The sequence below is a fragment of the Venturia canescens genome, chromosome 9 (assembly GCF_019457755.1).
Source record: "Venturia canescens isolate UGA chromosome 9, ASM1945775v1, whole genome shotgun sequence".
Classification (NCBI taxonomy): domain Eukaryota; kingdom Metazoa; phylum Arthropoda; class Insecta; order Hymenoptera; family Ichneumonidae; genus Venturia; species Venturia canescens.
The window spans coordinates 14,286,470-14,303,406 of NC_057429.1; the positions used below are offsets into that span (position 1 = coordinate 14,286,470).

The 16,937-nt window shown below is 38.0% G+C and overlaps 4 protein-coding genes across 9 annotated transcripts in view; 2 read left to right on the forward strand and 2 right to left on the reverse strand.

Moving 5' to 3' along the window:
* LOC122415546 (neuroligin-4, X-linked-like) overlaps nucleotides 1-16,937 on the reverse strand; it is a 277,070-nt gene that overhangs the window by 170,038 nt on the left and 90,095 nt on the right. The gene's annotated exons all lie outside the window — the stretch shown is intronic.
* LOC122415548 (uncharacterized) lies at nucleotides 6,766-9,699 on the forward strand. Its single transcript, XM_043427743.1, has 2 exons — nucleotides 6,766-7,367; nucleotides 7,554-9,699. Exons 1-2 carry the CDS (start codon nucleotides 7,289-7,291, stop codon nucleotides 9,692-9,694), a joined length of 2,220 nt encoding a protein of 739 aa, XP_043283678.1. The 5' UTR covers nucleotides 6,766-7,288; the 3' UTR covers nucleotides 9,695-9,699.
* On the forward strand, nucleotides 9,784-13,138 carry LOC122415551 (uncharacterized). 3 transcript variants are annotated; one of them, XM_043427747.1, is made up of 9 exons: nucleotides 10,480-10,720; nucleotides 10,811-10,996; nucleotides 11,210-11,287; nucleotides 11,362-11,484; nucleotides 11,799-11,879; nucleotides 11,954-12,076; nucleotides 12,180-12,421; nucleotides 12,559-12,727; nucleotides 12,874-13,137. In XM_043427747.1, the coding sequence occupies exons 1-9, from the start codon at nucleotides 10,480-10,482 to the stop codon at nucleotides 13,011-13,013; spliced, it is 1,383 nt and encodes a 460-aa protein (XP_043283682.1). In that variant the 3' UTR covers nucleotides 13,014-13,137. The 3 variants fall into 3 exon arrangements, with proteins under 3 accessions (XP_043283684.1, XP_043283682.1, XP_043283683.1); XM_043427749.1 differs by lacking the exons at nucleotides 11,362-11,484; nucleotides 11,799-11,879 and adding an exon at nucleotides 9,784-10,003 and having other exon boundaries at nucleotides 12,874-13,138; XM_043427748.1 differs by lacking the exon at nucleotides 11,210-11,287.
* LOC122415549 (uncharacterized) lies at nucleotides 13,815-16,622 on the reverse strand. Of its 3 annotated transcripts, XM_043427744.1 has the most exons (10): nucleotides 16,596-16,622; nucleotides 16,253-16,493; nucleotides 15,977-16,162; nucleotides 15,686-15,763; nucleotides 15,489-15,611; nucleotides 15,094-15,174; nucleotides 14,897-15,019; nucleotides 14,552-14,793; nucleotides 14,246-14,414; nucleotides 13,815-14,099 (listed from the first exon to the last, which is right to left on the reverse strand). In XM_043427744.1, the coding sequence occupies exons 1-10, from the start codon at nucleotides 16,605-16,607 to the stop codon at nucleotides 13,960-13,962; spliced, it is 1,395 nt and encodes a 464-aa protein (XP_043283679.1). In that variant the 5' UTR covers nucleotides 16,608-16,622; the 3' UTR covers nucleotides 13,815-13,959. The 3 variants fall into 3 exon arrangements, with proteins under 3 accessions (XP_043283679.1, XP_043283680.1, XP_043283681.1); XM_043427745.1 differs by lacking the exon at nucleotides 15,686-15,763; XM_043427746.1 differs by lacking the exons at nucleotides 15,094-15,174; nucleotides 15,489-15,611.

The following is a 16,937-nucleotide window of genomic DNA, read 5'->3' on the forward strand; positions in this document are numbered from 1 at the left end:
ATAGGAAATTTCACGAGACCTTTGGATGAATTATGATTTTCCATTAGAGTCACGACGTTGTACATTTTTTTTCAAAATCCATTAAAGATTCAGAGATATCAGTGGACACGAAGTGGCACTGATTGGAAGAACGACTCGCGATTAAAACTGTAAATTAGGATTGCCAGATAACTGTCCATCTAACTTCGCTGAGCGATTTCGGAGCTCGTAGATCTTGCTCGGCTGTTTATTTGAGCTGGAGTTGAACGTCTCGGCGGGTGAAATATATTGCTGGGAGGATGAGGATGTCGAGAGGGAAATCGAGAGACGTTTTAATACTGATACCAATATATCAATTCCGGGTCGAAGTGCATAAATTGGGTGCTCTCATACTTCTCGATCCGTCGGTATAGTTTCTGCTTCTGTTTCGAAGCAGCTCGATTCATCCTGGAGCCGGTGAATATGCATGCACGTCCGATGTCTCGTTTTTCGCTTTTATTTATAACAAACGAACCGCCTCGTTCTTTTGTCAGACGGGGAAAACTTGATCGATGGTACAGTCGACTCAGGTGAGGGAGAAAAAAACGAGCAAGAAGATAGCCAGACGGGGAAGTAACGCTCGGTGGAAAAAAAAGCTCATAGACCCCGTGCGAATTTCTACGCGATCCGGGCTTCGCGATAAGCGTATTATGTCCGTATCGCAGGGTGGACTTAACTCTCGCGCGATACGTCGAGGCCGCGCTCCCTCTTATCATCTCCCGTCAGTATTATATCTCTCGCCTCCCATCTCATTCTCTCCTCATCTCGTATCTCAGTATCTTTTCGTTGTTCGAGCTTTGCCCAACCACAGATATCCCGCCGAGGCTTTTCGTAGCCCAGTCAAACATTATTTGACGTGAGCAACCCCCTTATGAGAAAAAAGCGTGGCCACACGTCCAATTTCTGGCGAAAACCCTCGTTCCTTCAGCTCGCACGCTTAGCGAAGAAAAAAAAGCACTTGGACGTCAGGGAACGCTGTCACGAGAGACGAGGAAACATTAATATGGATTATCGCTGTTTCTCAAATGTCCAGAGCATACAAATGCGACGAGGAAATTTTGTTTGGAGACGAAAGACTTTTGGTTTATTGGGAGACAACGAGCGGAGCCGGGGATATTTTGGAATCTTATCAGACATCAATTATTTCCTCAGTGTGTTTAATTCTTTCTTCTGATATTTTGCCGAGTTCATTGGCCGATCGAAACAATGATTTCTTTTCTCTTCGTAAGTCAAACTCCTGACGCTCGGATAAGCCGGAGAAAACTTCGGCCCCTCCATCCGTGCGTGATAAAGATATTTCGTGTGCTTGTCAGAGCGTGAAAAACACCTACGCCCTGTATCTTTTGCCTTTTCTCTCGTTGCTCGCGAGATTTCGTTACCGCCTTCTAACAAAGGCGACGAGAAGTACAATAGGGCGAGTGTTTATTCTACGACGACAATGCCCCTCCGACACGTCGGCACGTCCGACGAATAGACGACTCGTGTGTCCAGCCTCGGATTCTTCTAATCCCGAGAAACTTATAGGAATGCGTGAGCCGTTAGAATTTTTCTGCAGGGAACTGTCTTGCCCTCGGATCCTTAGATAAAAAGGATCAAAAGTTTTATCGACCATGAGAGTTCTCCATAAATCTTCAATCTTTCTGAATCTCGCTACTGGGTTTAAAGAAACTTCATTTTTATACTGAAAACATTCATTTTTATTTCACAAGTAAACAATAATCCGCTTCGCAATCGATGAAATAATGGATACTAACAACTTTATATTCTTCATCGTATTAAAAGTGGCTGAAAAATATTTTCATCCAGGACAATTTAGACTGATGAAAGTACTTGGATGGTTCTCATGCCAGAGGCGAATTTCAGTCCCGTTATATTCACGGAAATCGTTCAGGCCACGTCGAACGTGTAATTGTGTTGTTTTTCGAGCTGCCAAACGCAGATTCTGTGTGAGTCTGTCAAGCTGCGAGTGAATCTCGTGCAATAACATTCGAACAAAAAAACTTTCACGCACTCTGATCATTCCGGCTGAAAATTCATTCACAGCTGATTTCATAGATTATTCTTCCACGAATGAACAAACATGTTGACGAGATTGACGGATAATTTTACCGGACGTTTATCCCGTTCAATCAAACGTCGAAACTTTCTCGACGATGTCAACAAAGCTATTCCACGAAATCAATGATATTTTACAAAGTTTTAACAAATGTCGGGTCTTCCGCACTCATGATCCTTTTCAAACTCAATCCACTCGATACTCCTACGCTTCTATTTTCCCTCCCCCCTTCATCGTATTTCTCAACCTTTTCTTCTGATTGTTTTGAGTGCAAAGTTATTTGCTCGCCTGTATCCTGGCTTCGGCCTTCGTCAATGGTTTATCGTTCCCGGATCAAGGCAGCCAAGAACTGCCCATGAAATTTCACACGGTTGAGCACGGTATCGCCATGCCTTTCCCTACCCCTGCACTCAACGAAAACCATAAGCACATAATTCCACTATTTTCTTGTGACCACATACGTGCAGAGCTTGAGAGACCTATAGACACACGTGAGCAGTATACCTGTCTGTGGAAGAGAATCGAAGGAGGGAGAGAGAGAGAGTCGAGGCGTTATAACGAGTGGCATCTCGTCGTGGCTGAGTATGATAATGCCTCGTTGAGAAAACGATAGTGAGAGATAGCAGAGAGCACTCTGGTTCGCTCATTTCTAGCTTACCGGAAGTAAACGAGATGCTTCGTTAACAGGGAACACCGAACGAGAGAGCCAGAGATAGAGAAAGAGAGGAATTGTACCAAACACAATGTGACGTCAAGAGGATAGAGGGAGATATAATGCCAGAAACTACGGAAAATTCAGAGAGAGAATACACAAGTATGCAATATGAAAACCCACGGAAAATGCAATGCCGGTACAATTTACGACACCCCTTGGTGTCGTTTCCCATTCTGGACTACAAAAATATGCATTTCATATGCATTAATATATGTATGAAAATAAATACTTCGATATACGCCCATTCGAATACGTAATTCGCAATATTTCCTTTGCGCATACTAAAGATAGCGTTGAATTCAATTTCCAGCTCTCAGTCATTTAAATTATCATCCATCATTCGTCCGTGGTACGATTTTTCAAAAAACTTTACACTGATCATTCTCACCGTGTGATTTCCGGACAGAGAGTAAAAAAATTATCGAAAAATCATTCCCTTTGGACAGCAGTCGTTCGCCGTTCGGACTCTCGTTTCTTAAATGTCATGGAAAACTCAAAGTGTGTCTATTCACGTTTGTTTCGGTGGCATAAACGTTATTCCAATCATCTCGAAATGAGCTATATACGAGCGAGAGTTCAGATGTACAATAAAGATTTGAGCGATAAGCAAAGTTCCGACGATGCGGCGTCGCACTTTGCGAAAGTTACACTCGAGGACAAAACCCATCACGTTGACGTATCTCATATAACTGGAAAATAATTTTAGCTTTCTATGGCGGCGCCAACTGGGGAGTTGAGATTGAGAAAAGTGATAGAAAAAGATGGACAGAAAGTGCGACGCGTGTGTCTGTGCGGGCGGCGCGCGGCGAAGGGGCGCGAAAGAGAAAGAGCGAAGGAGAAAAAGGGTGGGAGCGGGAGGAAGAAGCCTTTGGACGTGGAAAAGAGAACTGGAATATGTCGCATAGTTAATGGTAGTACCTGCGAAACAGACCATGCAGTTACGTGGCGATCACGCGAGAACAGAAGCTGAAGAATCGTGAAACATACGGCTTACGTCATTTCAGCGTTGCCTGGCTTTTGAAGCCATGGCCAGAGTCACACACCCTCGCTGTACCGAGACACAGATCTCGTCATTTACTTTCCCATAGGATGTGTTGAAAGCTTCAGAAACTTCAAAATGATGACGTACAAGATTTTTAACATTTCAGATCGAAATAATCGTCATACTTTTCAGGAGTCTCGACGAAAAAATAAAATACAAATTGCCAGATATTGCAAAAAGTGTGTGAACCGTTTTCGGGAGAATGTTATCAAGCATTTGTCAGGTCCCGTATTATGAGCTGCGTGGAAAGGAACATAGTATGAGAATTCGTGTTCTCAAAGTGACTAGAAACGGAATTTCTCGTTATACCGAAATCGCTAGCACGTACTGAGCTCAACAGCTGGAGATATGCGCAACAAAAGCAAATGCCGGTAACACTTCTGGCACAGCGACGTATACGTTGGCTAGTACACGGTGCATACGTCGCTTGTAACATCGCAATAAGGATGTGTTCCATCTAGTAGAGAATTGTGATAGTGAAGGAAATGGGTAGTATGTGAAAACGAAAAGGACGATGAGAAGAGTAACATTGTCCGGGTACATGAGCCACAACCAGATATATATAGGGTCATCAGGCCTCTGGGGTAAAACCTCGTTATCTGACACAGGAAGTCACTTCACGGAAGCGGAGAATCCTTCGCAACATCCTCCGTATTTTCCCTCTGCTCTCTATCTTTATTCCTGTATCTTTCTCTTTCACCCTCCCCCCTTGTGCCCTTCCCTCACCCTGTCTCTCTTTCACTCCTTTTGTGGCCCCTATCTCTTCGTCCTCTAACTAGTTTCCACCCTCGACTCAACCTTTATGGTAACCAGTGAGGATGCACACACGTGAAGTGTCTAAAACCAGGCACCTCTAACTCATTCGACCTTGACAACAGATATCCTGCTCTTTTGGCCAACTTGTCGAGTATCCAATATTCTTTGGTTTTGAGATAGTATTGGTTGAGTCGCTGCAGTAAAAGGGGACAGGAGTCTTTCTCTTGAGGGGAAACTCCAGAGAGGGAGGAACACGTGTCTTTGGAAGGCTCCGTTTTGAAAGGCCGTAGGGAATAGAGGAGGAAAGTGAACTAGTCGATGAGGGGTCCTTGGCGATATCGTCATCAAAGATAAGAGCAGGAGTTATAGTCTTGACGGAATCATCGGGTTCAGAGTCTCATTAGTATTCCCATGGCGCGCCAGCGATGATCCATTAAAGTTGGACGGAATTCTGGAAATTGAAAAATTCATAAAGTGATTTGAGCAGACCGAGGGAGTGGAAATGTGCGAGAATTTAGATACAGCGTGGGAATGAACGGAAAATGGGAAATTTGGCTAATCGTCCACTTTGCTTAACTGCTTCGCAAATGATTACGTTTAAAGAGGTCCACGTGCACTTACTACCCCATTGAAAATCGTGGCCTCTGGCTCTGATTTTGTAGGCCGTGGTTACGATCGTAATCGTACCCTATGCAGGACCTCTCGTGCCCGGCTCCATCCTGATATCCGGTTACTGTATTGGCCAATCCGTCCAAATATTAAGGCGCGCAGAACGAACAGAGAAGGGAATAGGGAAGGAGCGAAGGAGGAAGCTACAAAGAGCTATGCCCAGAGACGTCGAGGGCAAGAGAAGTATGCGAGAAATACCTATAACCGAAAGCACGCTTGAGGGTAAAAGCACAAGCGAGCAGGAACAACGAGAGAACTACCTATTCCAGCCCCCACGTATATATGAACATTCAACTACAGCGATGCGAAGCTTTCCTTTGTCCTTACGCCTTTTGCCCACCTACCCAACCTTCACCGGTTAACACCCGGCACACTGAGAGGAAAGCGCGTGTGTACTCGATTGTGCGTTGATTCTCTGCCTCTCTCTCTCTGGTTTGTGCGCCTTCTCTTTCTTTCCGAATGCCTATATTCATATACAGTAAGTCTCTCTCTCTCTCTTTCTCTCTCCTTCTCTTACTCGTTCTCTCACAACTCAATGCCCATCCTCGCCAAGTCCGTCCAGCTTCCTCTGCTCCTTTGTTCAAACCTGCGTTGGACGTGATTAATGCACTTGGCGAGTGGACAGCGATGATGAAGGGTAAGGTGAGTGGGGCGAGAAGGAGGGGAACCAGGTAAAGCAACTAAACTGTTCCTGAAAAGAGAGAAAGAGAGGGGGAGTGGGTGAGAGGAAGGAACTTTTGCTCGGTCGAAAAAATTATCCACAAAGTCTGGCAGAAGTAACTACAGCCACACATTGTCTTCACGGTTGTGCCTTTTTTTTTTTTTTTACTATCTTGCTGCACCACTTTCAGTTGATCAACTTTTCGTCCATTGTAGCCAATGGACAGAGTGAACTTGGTCTATTTCCAGGATTTTTCACATTGTGGCTACCTTTGAAATAATTGAGCTCAATCTTTGTTCTCTATTTTTTGTTGAAGTTCCGACTCGAAACGGTGTATCCAGTAGGAATGGAGGAGTTTTGGATGTAGATCAGTTCAAGGGTAAGTGTATTTTAACGAAGCTCGCAATAGACGGAGTAGTGAATTGAAAAAGAGAGGGGCAGATGAGTTTGTTATAGCTCACAGAATTGCGTACTTCTATGCCATATTTTTTTCAAACAAAAAGCCGAACCCTAAGAGAAAAGCTGAAGTAGAATAGCTTCGTCGTGTGCTAGCTAATTAGTACGTGCAGCAGCCTCTCAAACTTTTCGACAGGATCGTAATGCACAGTTTCCTTCATGTTTTATTCCATATTTTATTCAAAAGCCCTCGTCCACGAACCCATTTTGGTATACTCGGTGGATCTTCGTAAACACGATCTAGTGGGTGTAGTTTTTCGAGCACAGACTTTTCCCCAAAGCTTCTCCAGCTTGACAGTTTTGTATCAACCATCCATTTAGTGATTTATGTATTCGGTTACTAAATATGTATCTCCCTGGTAAATTGAATTGAGCGCCGTTACCCGCCTAGAAATTTGTTAGGGTTCACCTGTTCATGATGAGGTCATGATCAGGTTTTGAAACGGGCAATCCTATTGTTAAAAGCCTGATGTGGCCGCTATAAGGTTTTCCACAATAATTTCCAAAACAGCCTAATCTAAAATGGCCCTGATCGGGTTCGCCTAGATAAGGCCTTTTTGACCGTTATCTCATTCAGGTCCTGCTCAGGCTCGACTTAATCACGCCATATGTGGAAATCCTTATGAGATTCCAGCTGGAATCTACCACAATACTGCCTTGACAGTACTTGTTCTATTAGGTCCTTCCAAGGCTTGCCTTATGACTGGCACAAACGCGTATTCGAATATGGTGAATAAGTTATATTCCATTAGTGTTTTATACGAGATCCGAGTGACAAGTTTCCAAGTGATTTTCAAAGTGAGTTTCCATATATTTGATGAAGTTTTATTCTATTCGTATTTTATAAAAGATCCGAGTGACGAGTTTTCAAGTGAAATCAAACAATAAAAAAATTTTATCTGAACATAAGTTGAAATGAATCGAGATGAGCAACGTCGGTATAAGGCGCGCATGCGTATGCGAAGATATCGCTCTATGCGTAAATTTTCAAAAGGTATGTACAATTTTAAAGTGATTTGCATTAATTATGTGAACGAATTAAAATTGACATTATACAAACGAACGAGAATTGTGTTGAGAGAATTATTGATACAAATTTGTGATTTTTCTCTTGGAAATTCTAAAATTGTGTCAATCTTAGCACACCAATCATTTTATTTTATTGTTTAATATTTCACAGATTTACATAGCCCGAGTACTAGTTTTGCTTCGGTAACTAGAGAAAGAAATGAAAACATCACAGATGGTGTGACAAAGATTTTTGATAATGAAAACAGTGAGTCTGCGACAAGTTCAATCAATGGTGGGGAATTGAATTTTAACAAACATGACAGCGAAGGGCATACTGATAATAAAGAATCCAGCGGTGATGAGCTAAACAGAGACAGCGATGGAAAATTCACCAATGAAGAAAGCAGCGAAGCAACATCTAATAATGAAGAGAGCAGCGAAGTAGAATCCATGAATGAAGAAAGCAGCGAAGAAAATTCTGACGGGGACAGGCAGTGTAATGAAGAAAACCAAGAGCGGAGAGGGCATCCTGTTGAAGAAAACACTGAAATTTTAGAACTGCGAAAGTGGGCTGTGGCTGCTCGTATTCCACAAACACAGTTGGATAAATTGCTTGAAATTCTTCGAAAAAGATTGTTACCAGAATTGCCAAAATCATCAAAAACTTTCCTCAAAACAACATCAGCAATGTATGAAATTGAAAAGTTCAAGGATGTTGATGGTGCTGAAATAGGTGACTTTGTGTATTTTGGAATAAAACACCATCTCCAAAGAATTGTGAACTCCAATTTGCACAAAGACAATATATTGTACCTGCAATTTAACATCGATGGAATTTCCCTGTTTAAATCAAGCAGTAAGCAACTCTGGCCAATTTTATGCAAAGTTTTTTCTGAACCCGACGTATATCGAGTTTTCCCAGTGGCTATATACGCCGGAATCGAAAAGCCGCACGTTGCGAACATGTATTTTGAAAAATTTAACAATGAGATGTTAGATCTTTTACGCGAAGGAATCGTTATAGATGGGACGCTACTCGAAATTCGTATTATGTGTTTCATTTGCGACAAACCCGCTCGCTCTTTCGTCAAATGCATAAAAAACCATGGCGCATATTATGCCTGTGAGCGTTGTACTGTTAAAGGTGAGAGATATGATGAACGTATAATCTATCCATCCACAAATTGCCCGGAAAGAACAAATGAAAGTTTTCGGAGACAAGAACAACCTGAACACCATAGAGGGGTCTCACCTTTACTAATCATCGCTGAACTCGACATGGTTATGCATTTTGTGTTGGATTTTATGCATCTTTGCTGTCTTGGCTTGATGAAAAAATTGCTCGAATATTGGATGAAGGGTGATCGAAAAGTAAAAATGAGCCACACAGGGAAATCAATTTTGACCTACATTTTACTTGAACTGCAATCGCAAATACCTCAAGAATTTCAACGCACAACCAGATCATTGGCCGAGATTGCAAAGTGGAAAGCAACGGAATTCCGATTTTTTTTGTTGTATCTCGGATCAGTTGTTTTGAAAAAAGTTCTACAAGATGACTTGTACAAACATTTTATGCTCTTGCATGCGGCTTGTAGAATTTTGTGCTCAAAAGACCTGGCGTTGAAATTCAATGAACAGGCAAAGACTTATCTTACACGATTCGTACAACTCAGCGAATTTTATTATGGAAAACAGAGCCAAGTTTTAAATATGCACTCGGTAATACATTTGGCCGACGATGTCAAAAATCTAAAATGTCCTTTGAATAATATCACCGCATTTCCGTTTGAAAGTTCATTAGGAAAAATTAAAAAAATGGTCCGAAATGGCAATCGTCCGCTGTCTCAAATATGTCGTCGGTATTATGAAGAATTTCTCGTTAATACAGATAAAACTGAAATACCACAAGCTGTGATAATAGTCTACAAAAAAGTCAAAAAAGGCATCGAACCACAAAGAAACAGAATAATAAAAAAGCTTCAATATAAAGAATTTACTCTGACTAATAATTCACCCGACAACACGGTAATGCTCCAAAACGGTCAGATTTTAATGATCAACGCAATATATAAATTGTCTAATCAACATCAAGAAGAAATTAAGATCGCCGGAAAAATTTTGAGTCGAGAAAAACCTATTTTTGAATATCCGTGTAACTCACAGACCCTGCATATGTGGAAGGTAAAAAAAACCAACATTAACAAAACTTGTGCTCTTCAAAATATTCAGGCCAAAATGGTGTGCTTGAAAATCGATGATGGTTCAGAAGAAAAAAAAATCTATGTAATGCCATTACTTCATACGTAAAAAAATGAGTTCAAGTGTCGACATTCTAATGTGTACTTTTTTCTGATTTTTTTCTCTATATGGGAATGTATATCTCAATTCGTAATTTGAAATTCCCACTTTATTTTTATGAGCAATTACCATTACCTCTGTGAGTGTTGAAACATAAAAAAAAATTGAAGTATGTATGACTGAAAATAACGCAGGAGACAAGAACAATTCTAACCTCAAAATTATCACATCGCATTTCGCGTCGTCGATACTGGACAGTTCGGAACAAACGCTTGAAGTTGGAACGTGTACTACCGTCATCTCAGAATTCGGCAAATCGTAAGTTTTTTTTCTTTATATTTATTAACATGACTTTTCCATGCATAATCAATCACTATTACGAATTTTCAATGATTTCACGAAAAAAAAACCTGAAAGTATAAACGGTCCAGAATATTGCTCAAAACGAAAATTATAACCTAAAAATGACCGCGCCATTTCGTTGTTTGCACAAACGGAATTCATGACCTTCGTAAGTCGAGATATCATTTATATTTCGAAAATGAGAAGGAAAAAATCAAAAGAAAAGATTTTTTCAAAGTAAGATACTTGCACAATAAATGAATGATGGAAAAACATTAGCAATAACCTCAAAAATTACGCGTGGTCGTGACTTGTTTGAAGCAAAAAAAGTTTTCCTCATGTCTAACGGTGTAATATGTATAATTTGTATAATTATAAAACTGTTTATAATAAGTAAAAATAATCATGATTCAAATAAGAAGAAAAGTGTCATATTTTTTTGTACTGTGTAGATGGATAACGTTTTCAAACTGGTTGAATTCAGAGAAGAGAATGACGGACAAAAAAAATCAGTCGATGTTATTCCAAGTAGTTGGATAGCTTATGATAAAAACACCGATGGACTCATGGCAAAATTTATGCCCCCACCATATGATGAAGAGAATTCAGCATTACTGCATTCACTTATCGAATGTTGTGCTCCAGCACCGGAGGATTGGCCAGCTTATGCAGTCACTGTACGCGGCAGAGCTAGTAAGTTAAATTACTTGATATTATTATTATTTCATCATTTGCCACTATATTTTTTCCTGAATATGTACCAATTTGCTTTCGACTTCACAGGAACTTATCAAGAAGGCTTGAAAAAATTGAGAATACTCGACCAAAAAGACCATGCATTCTCTACTGACGATGAATATTCTTCAAGTGACAAAGCTAGGATGGCAATGGAATCCTATAAAACGGGAGAACGGGTTTCTAACAGTCTTTGGGAGGTTCCTGAATTGACGGATGAAAATCTGAATCTAAGTAAGTATTTTTAGTTATTTAGTATATTTAGATATTGATTCTGAAAATTTGAATCCAAGTATTTTTTTGACTAGATAAGAATATTTGACTCAAAAAGAATATGAAAGGAAGATTTGTAGCCAAAGTTCTTTGTGATGATTTAACGGAGACTCTATTTCCATCATCTAGAAATATTTTGGAATCTGAGATCAATTTGATATTCATTATTTTCAGTATCCGAAACGTTTGAGCTAGCTACTTCGGAAACAGTATCTAAAACAAAAGAGAAAGAGTCGACAAAAAAGATCAAAGGTTTCTTGTAATTTTTTTTATATTCCAAAACATGGTTCTTCTCGTTTTTAACAAATAGAATTTCTAATTTCTAGTGGTGCAAAACAAAATCATCCCCGAGTCTTTTACAAGTACTCAAATACGACATGAGAGCACACCTCCTCTTATGCTATTTAACGACATGGTTTCGGTAATAAATGACTGTAATTTATTGAAAGGTTAGTATTTTTTTAATATGAAATTTGACTAGATTTTGACTCTAAAAATGTGATTCTAAATATTTTTTTGACTAGATAATCTCTGAAAATCGGATTCTGTTTTTTTTTTTTTTTTACTAGAGATTTGATTACATTTTGACTCTAAAAATCTGAATCCAAGTATTTTTTTGACTAGATAAGAATATTTGACTCAAAAAGAATATGAAAGGAAGATTTGTAGCCAAAGTTCTTTGTGATGATTTAACGGAGACTCTATTTCCATCATCTAGAATTTTTTTGGAATCTGAGATCAATTTTATATTTATTATTTTCAGTATCCGAGACGCTTGAACCAGCAGCTGCCTCGGAGACAGTATCTAAAAGAAAAGAGAAAGAGTCGACAAAAAAGATCAAAGGTTTCTTGCAATTTTTTTCATATTCCAAAACATGGTTTTTGTCGTTTCTAACAAATGGAATTTCTAATTTCTAGTGGTGCAAAACAAAATCATCCCCGAGTCTTTTACAAAGACTCAAACACGACAGGAGAGTACACCACCTCTTATGCTATTCGACGACATGGTATCAGTAATGAAAGATGGTGCTTCATTGGAAGGTCAGTATTTTTTAAAAATAAAATTTGATTTTGTAATGGGAAATATAATGCTCATTCGATGTTTCAAGTCAATTCCATAAATTTATGATTTTATATGTTTCAGATATCAAAGCAGCCGTGACTAAAGGTTTCTATGCACAAAGCCTTCATTTGGCGCAAATATCGACTCAACTAGAAGAACTGAAAATTATGTGTACAGAAACTGTAGCCAACAAGATGTCCGAGCTTCCAAACTTCAGCAGTCCAACCAAAAAACATAATTTAATTCTGCCATTAAAAAATATGCAAGACTTTATGGACTTCGAGGCTAAACTACTCGCCGATGAAAAATTTCGTAATGACATTGTGAGTTTGCGTTTATATTCAACTCACTATAAAAACTACTTCTCCACAGATTTTTCGAACTCAATTTTCAGTGGGAAAATTTTTTATTTTATTTTTATGTTCATTTATTATCATATTTAAATTTATTTATGTTTCAGATTGCAAGCATGTGGCGGATTGCTAGTATTTCCGTGCCAATGCAACAGACCGTACGGGATATTTTCAAAAAATTCATCTCTCGAGACATTGTTGTACAATTCACCGCAGTGAAGAATACGGGAAGAAAGCAAGTCCTTTCCAAAACTAAATTCTTCTCGTGCGTTCAAGGTATTTATTCAAATATTTTATATTTACTAATATATTTATTCAAATATTCAGTATTTATTCAAATAATAATTGGACGTGGATACAATTTTCACTATCTTAACGAAAATTAAAATATCGAGAATTTAATTGATATTTGCTGTTTTCAGATGTTGTTATCGCAAAATTCGCCAGCGACGAGAAGAAATCCGTAAGCGTCAAAGATTTTGAGCAAGCTGTTGGCAGAGTCATCAACAATGCCAAGGATTGGGATGGAAATCGGGCTATACGCCAAAAAAATTCCCAATAAACGCGTATTTTTAAGAATATAAAATTAGACTCTGTATCCACATGTTCCTCAAACTTGACAATTTAAAAAACATAATTTATGTTTATAAAACATAATTATTAATTTATATGTTACACATGTAAAAATATTTAAAAAAAGATTTATAATTTACATGATTGATTTAATAAATATTTATAAAATAATGATGTCTTCTAGAAGTATATTTGCACGAGATTTTCATGTAGGGACAATCTGACAGTAGCCTAGTCGAAAACCCTGATCACCGCCCGGTCAGATAACCTAATCAGGGTCTGTAAACGAGCGTGATCCGACCCGGGCCAGGGCGCCCTATTCGGGCCTGACCAAACAACCTGGTCATGGCCATTTGTTTTAGGGCGTAACATTTTGGAACAGGGTGTCATCAGGTGGCCTTACAAGCGCCTTACCAAGGCAGCATGGCAGCCTGACAATACCCTAAGGACCCGCCTAGAAAATTTCCTAGGTACCTCCTTAGGGTATTGTCAGGCTGCCATGCTGCCTTGGTAAGGCGCTTGTAAGGCCACCTGATGACACCCTGTTCCAAAATGTTACGCCCTAAAACAAATGGCCATGACCAGGTTGTTTGGTCAGGCCCGAATAGGGCGCCCTGGCCCGGGTCGGATCACGCTCGTTTACAGACCCTGATTAGGTTATCTGACCGGGCGGTGATCAGGGTTTTCGACTAGGCTACTGTCAGATTGTCCCTACATGAAAATCTCGTGCAAATATACTTCTAGAAGACATCATTATTTTATAAATATTTATTAAATCAATCATGTAAATTATAAATCTTTTTTTAAATATTTTTACATGTGTAACATATAAATTAATAATTATGTTTTATAAACATAAATTATGTTTTTTAAATTGTCAAGTTTGAGGAACATGTGGATACAGAGTCTAATTTTATATTCTTAAAAATACGCGTTTATTGGGAATTTTTTTGGCGTATAGCCCGATTTCCATCCCAATCCTTGGCATTGTTGATGACTCTGCCAACAGCTTGCTCAAAATCTTTGACGCTTACGGATTTCTTCTCGTCGCTGGCGAATTTTGCGATAACAACATCTGAAAACAGCAAATATCAATTAAATTCTCGATATTTTAATTTTCGTTAAGATAGTGAAAATTGTATCCACGTCCAATTATTATTTGAATAAATACTGAATATTTGAATAAATATATTAGTAAATATAAAATATTTGAATAAATACCTTGAACGCACGAGAAGAATTTAGTTTTGGAAAGGACTTGCTTTCTTCCCGTATTCTTCACTGCGGTGAATTGTACAACAATGTCTCGAGAGATGAATTTTTTGAAAATATCCCGTACGGTCTGTTGCATTGGCACGGAAATACTAGCAATCCGCCACATGCTTGCAATCTGAAACATAAATAAATTTAAATATGATAATAAATGAACATAAAAATAAAATAAAAAATTTTCCCACTGAAAATTGAGTTCGAAAAATCTGTGGAGAAGTAGTTTTTATAGTGAGTTGAATATAAACGCAAACTCACAATGTCATTACGAAATTTTTCATCGGCGAGTAGTTTAGCCTCGAAGTCCATAAAGTCTTGCATATTTTTTAATGGCAGAATTAAATTATGTTTTTTGGTTGGACTGCTGAAGTTTGGAAGCTCGGACATCTTGTTGGCTACAGTTTCTGTACACATAATTTTCAGTTCTTCTAGTTGAGTCGATATTTGCGCCAAATGAAGGCTTTGTGCATAGAAACCTTTAGTCACGGCTGCTTTGATATCTGAAACATATAAAATCATAAATTTATGGAATTGACTTGAAACATCGAATGAGCATTATATTTCCCATTACAAAATCAAATTTTATTTTTAAAAAATACTGACCTTCCAATGAAGCACCATCTTTCATTACTGATACCATGTCGTCGAATAGCATAAGAGGTGGTGTACTCTCCTGTCGTGTTTGAGTCTTTGTAAAAGACTCGGGGATGATTTTGTTTTGCACCACTAGAAATTAGAAATTCCATTTGTTAGAAACGACAAAAACCATGTTTTGGAATATGAAAAAAATTGCAAGAAACCTTTGATCTTTTTTGTCGACTCTTTCTCTTTTCTTTTAGATACTGTCTCCGAGGCAGCTGCTGGTTCAAGCGTCTCGGATACTGAAAATAATAAATATAAAATTGATCTCAGATTCCAAAAAAATTCTAGATGATGGAAATAGAGTCTCCGTTAAATCATCACAAAGAACTTTGGCTACAAATCTTCCTTTCATATTCTTTTTGAGTCAAATATTCTTATCTAGTCAAAAAAATACTTGGATTCAGATTTTTAGAGTCAAAATGTAATCAAATCTCTAGTAAAAAAAAAAAAAAAACAGAATCCGATTTTCAGAGATTATCTAGTCAAAAAAATATTTAGAATCACATTTTTAGAGTCAAAATCTAGTCAAATTTCATATTAAAAAAATACTAACCTTTCAATAAATTACAGTCATTTATTACCGAAACCATGTCGTTAAATAGCATAAGAGGAGGTGTGCTCTCATGTCGTATTTGAGTACTTGTAAAAGACTCGGGGATGATTTTGTTTTGCACCACTAGAAATTAGAAATTCTATTTGTTAAAAACGAGAAGAACCATGTTTTGGAATATAAAAAAAATTACAAGAAACCTTTGATCTTTTTTGTCGACTCTTTCTCTTTTGTTTTAGATACTGTTTCCGAAGTAGCTAGCTCAAACGTTTCGGATACTGAAAATAATGAATATCAAATTGATCTCAGATTCCAAAATATTTCTAGATGATGGAAATAGAGTCTCCGTTAAATCATCACAAAGAACTTTGGCTACAAATCTTCCTTTCATATTCTTTTTGAGTCAAATATTCTTATCTAGTCAAAAAAATACTTGGATTCAAATTTTCAGAATCAATATCTAAATATACTAAATAACTAAAAATACTTACTTAGATTCAGATTTTCATCCGTCAATTCAGGAACCTCCCAAAGACTGTTAGAAACCCGTTCTCCCGTTTTATAGGATTCCATTGCCATCCTAGCTTTGTCACTTGAAGAATATTCATCGTCAGTAGAGAATGCATGGTCTTTTTGGTCGAGTATTCTCAATTTTTTCAAGCCTTCTTGATAAGTTCCTGTGAAGTCGAAAGCAAATTGGTACATATTCAGGAAAAAATATAGTGGCAAATGATGAAATAATAATAATATCAAGTAATTTAACTTACTAGCTCTGCCGCGTACAGTGACTGCATAAGCTGGCCAATCCTCCGGTGCTGGAGCACAACATTCGATAAGTGAATGCAGTAATGCTGAATTCTCTTCATCATATGGTGGGGGCATAAATTTTGCCATGAGTCCATCGGTGTTTTTATCATAAGCTATCCAACTACTTGGAATAACATCGACTGATTTTTTTTGTCCGTCATTCTCTTCTCTGAATTCAACCAGTTTGAAAACGTTATCCATCTACACAGTACAAAAAAATATGACACTTTTCTTCTTATTTGAATCATGATTATTTTTACTTATTATAAACAGTTTTATAATTATACAAATTATACATATTACACCGTTAGACATGAGGAAAACTTTTTTTGCTTCAAACAAGTCACGACCACGCGTAATTTTTGAGGTTATTGCTAATGTTTTTCCATCATTCATTTATTGTGCAAGTATCTTACTTTGAAAAAATCTTTTCTTTTGATTTTTTCCTTCTCATTTTCGAAATATAAATGATATCTCGACTTACGAAGGTCATGAATTCCGTTTGTGCAAACAACGAAATGGCGCGGTCATTTTTAGGTTATAATTTTCGTTTTGAGCAATATTCTGGACCGTTTATACTTTCAGGTTTTTTTTTCGTGAAATCATTGAAAATTCGTAATAGTGATTGATTATGCATGGAAAAGT

Coding starts and splice junctions, on each gene's coding strand:
- LOC122415549 (XM_043427744.1), bottom strand. Junction 15,175..15,488: donor TGACTGTAATTTATTGAAAG/GTTAGTATTTTT, acceptor TATTATTTTCAG/TATCCGAGACGCTTGAACCA. Junction 14,415..14,551: donor AAAAATTTCGTAATGACATT/GTGAGTTTGCGT, acceptor TTTATGTTTCAG/ATTGCAAGCATGTGGCGGAT.
- LOC122415551 (XM_043427747.1), top strand. CDS start 10,480: ATGGATAACGTTTTCAAACTGGTTGAATTCAGAGAAGAGAATGACGGA. Junction 10,721..10,810: donor CACTGTACGCGGCAGAGCTA/GTAAGTTAAATT, acceptor TCGACTTCACAG/GAACTTATCAAGAAGGCTTG. Junction 12,728..12,873: donor ATTCTTCTCGTGCGTTCAAG/GTATTTATTCAA, acceptor TGCTGTTTTCAG/ATGTTGTTATCGCAAAATTC.
- LOC122415548 (XM_043427743.1), top strand. CDS start 7,289: ATGAATCGAGATGAGCAACGTCGGTATAAGGCGCGCATGCGTATGCGA. Junction 7,368..7,553: donor TATGCGTAAATTTTCAAAAG/GTATGTACAATT, acceptor AATATTTCACAG/ATTTACATAGCCCGAGTACT.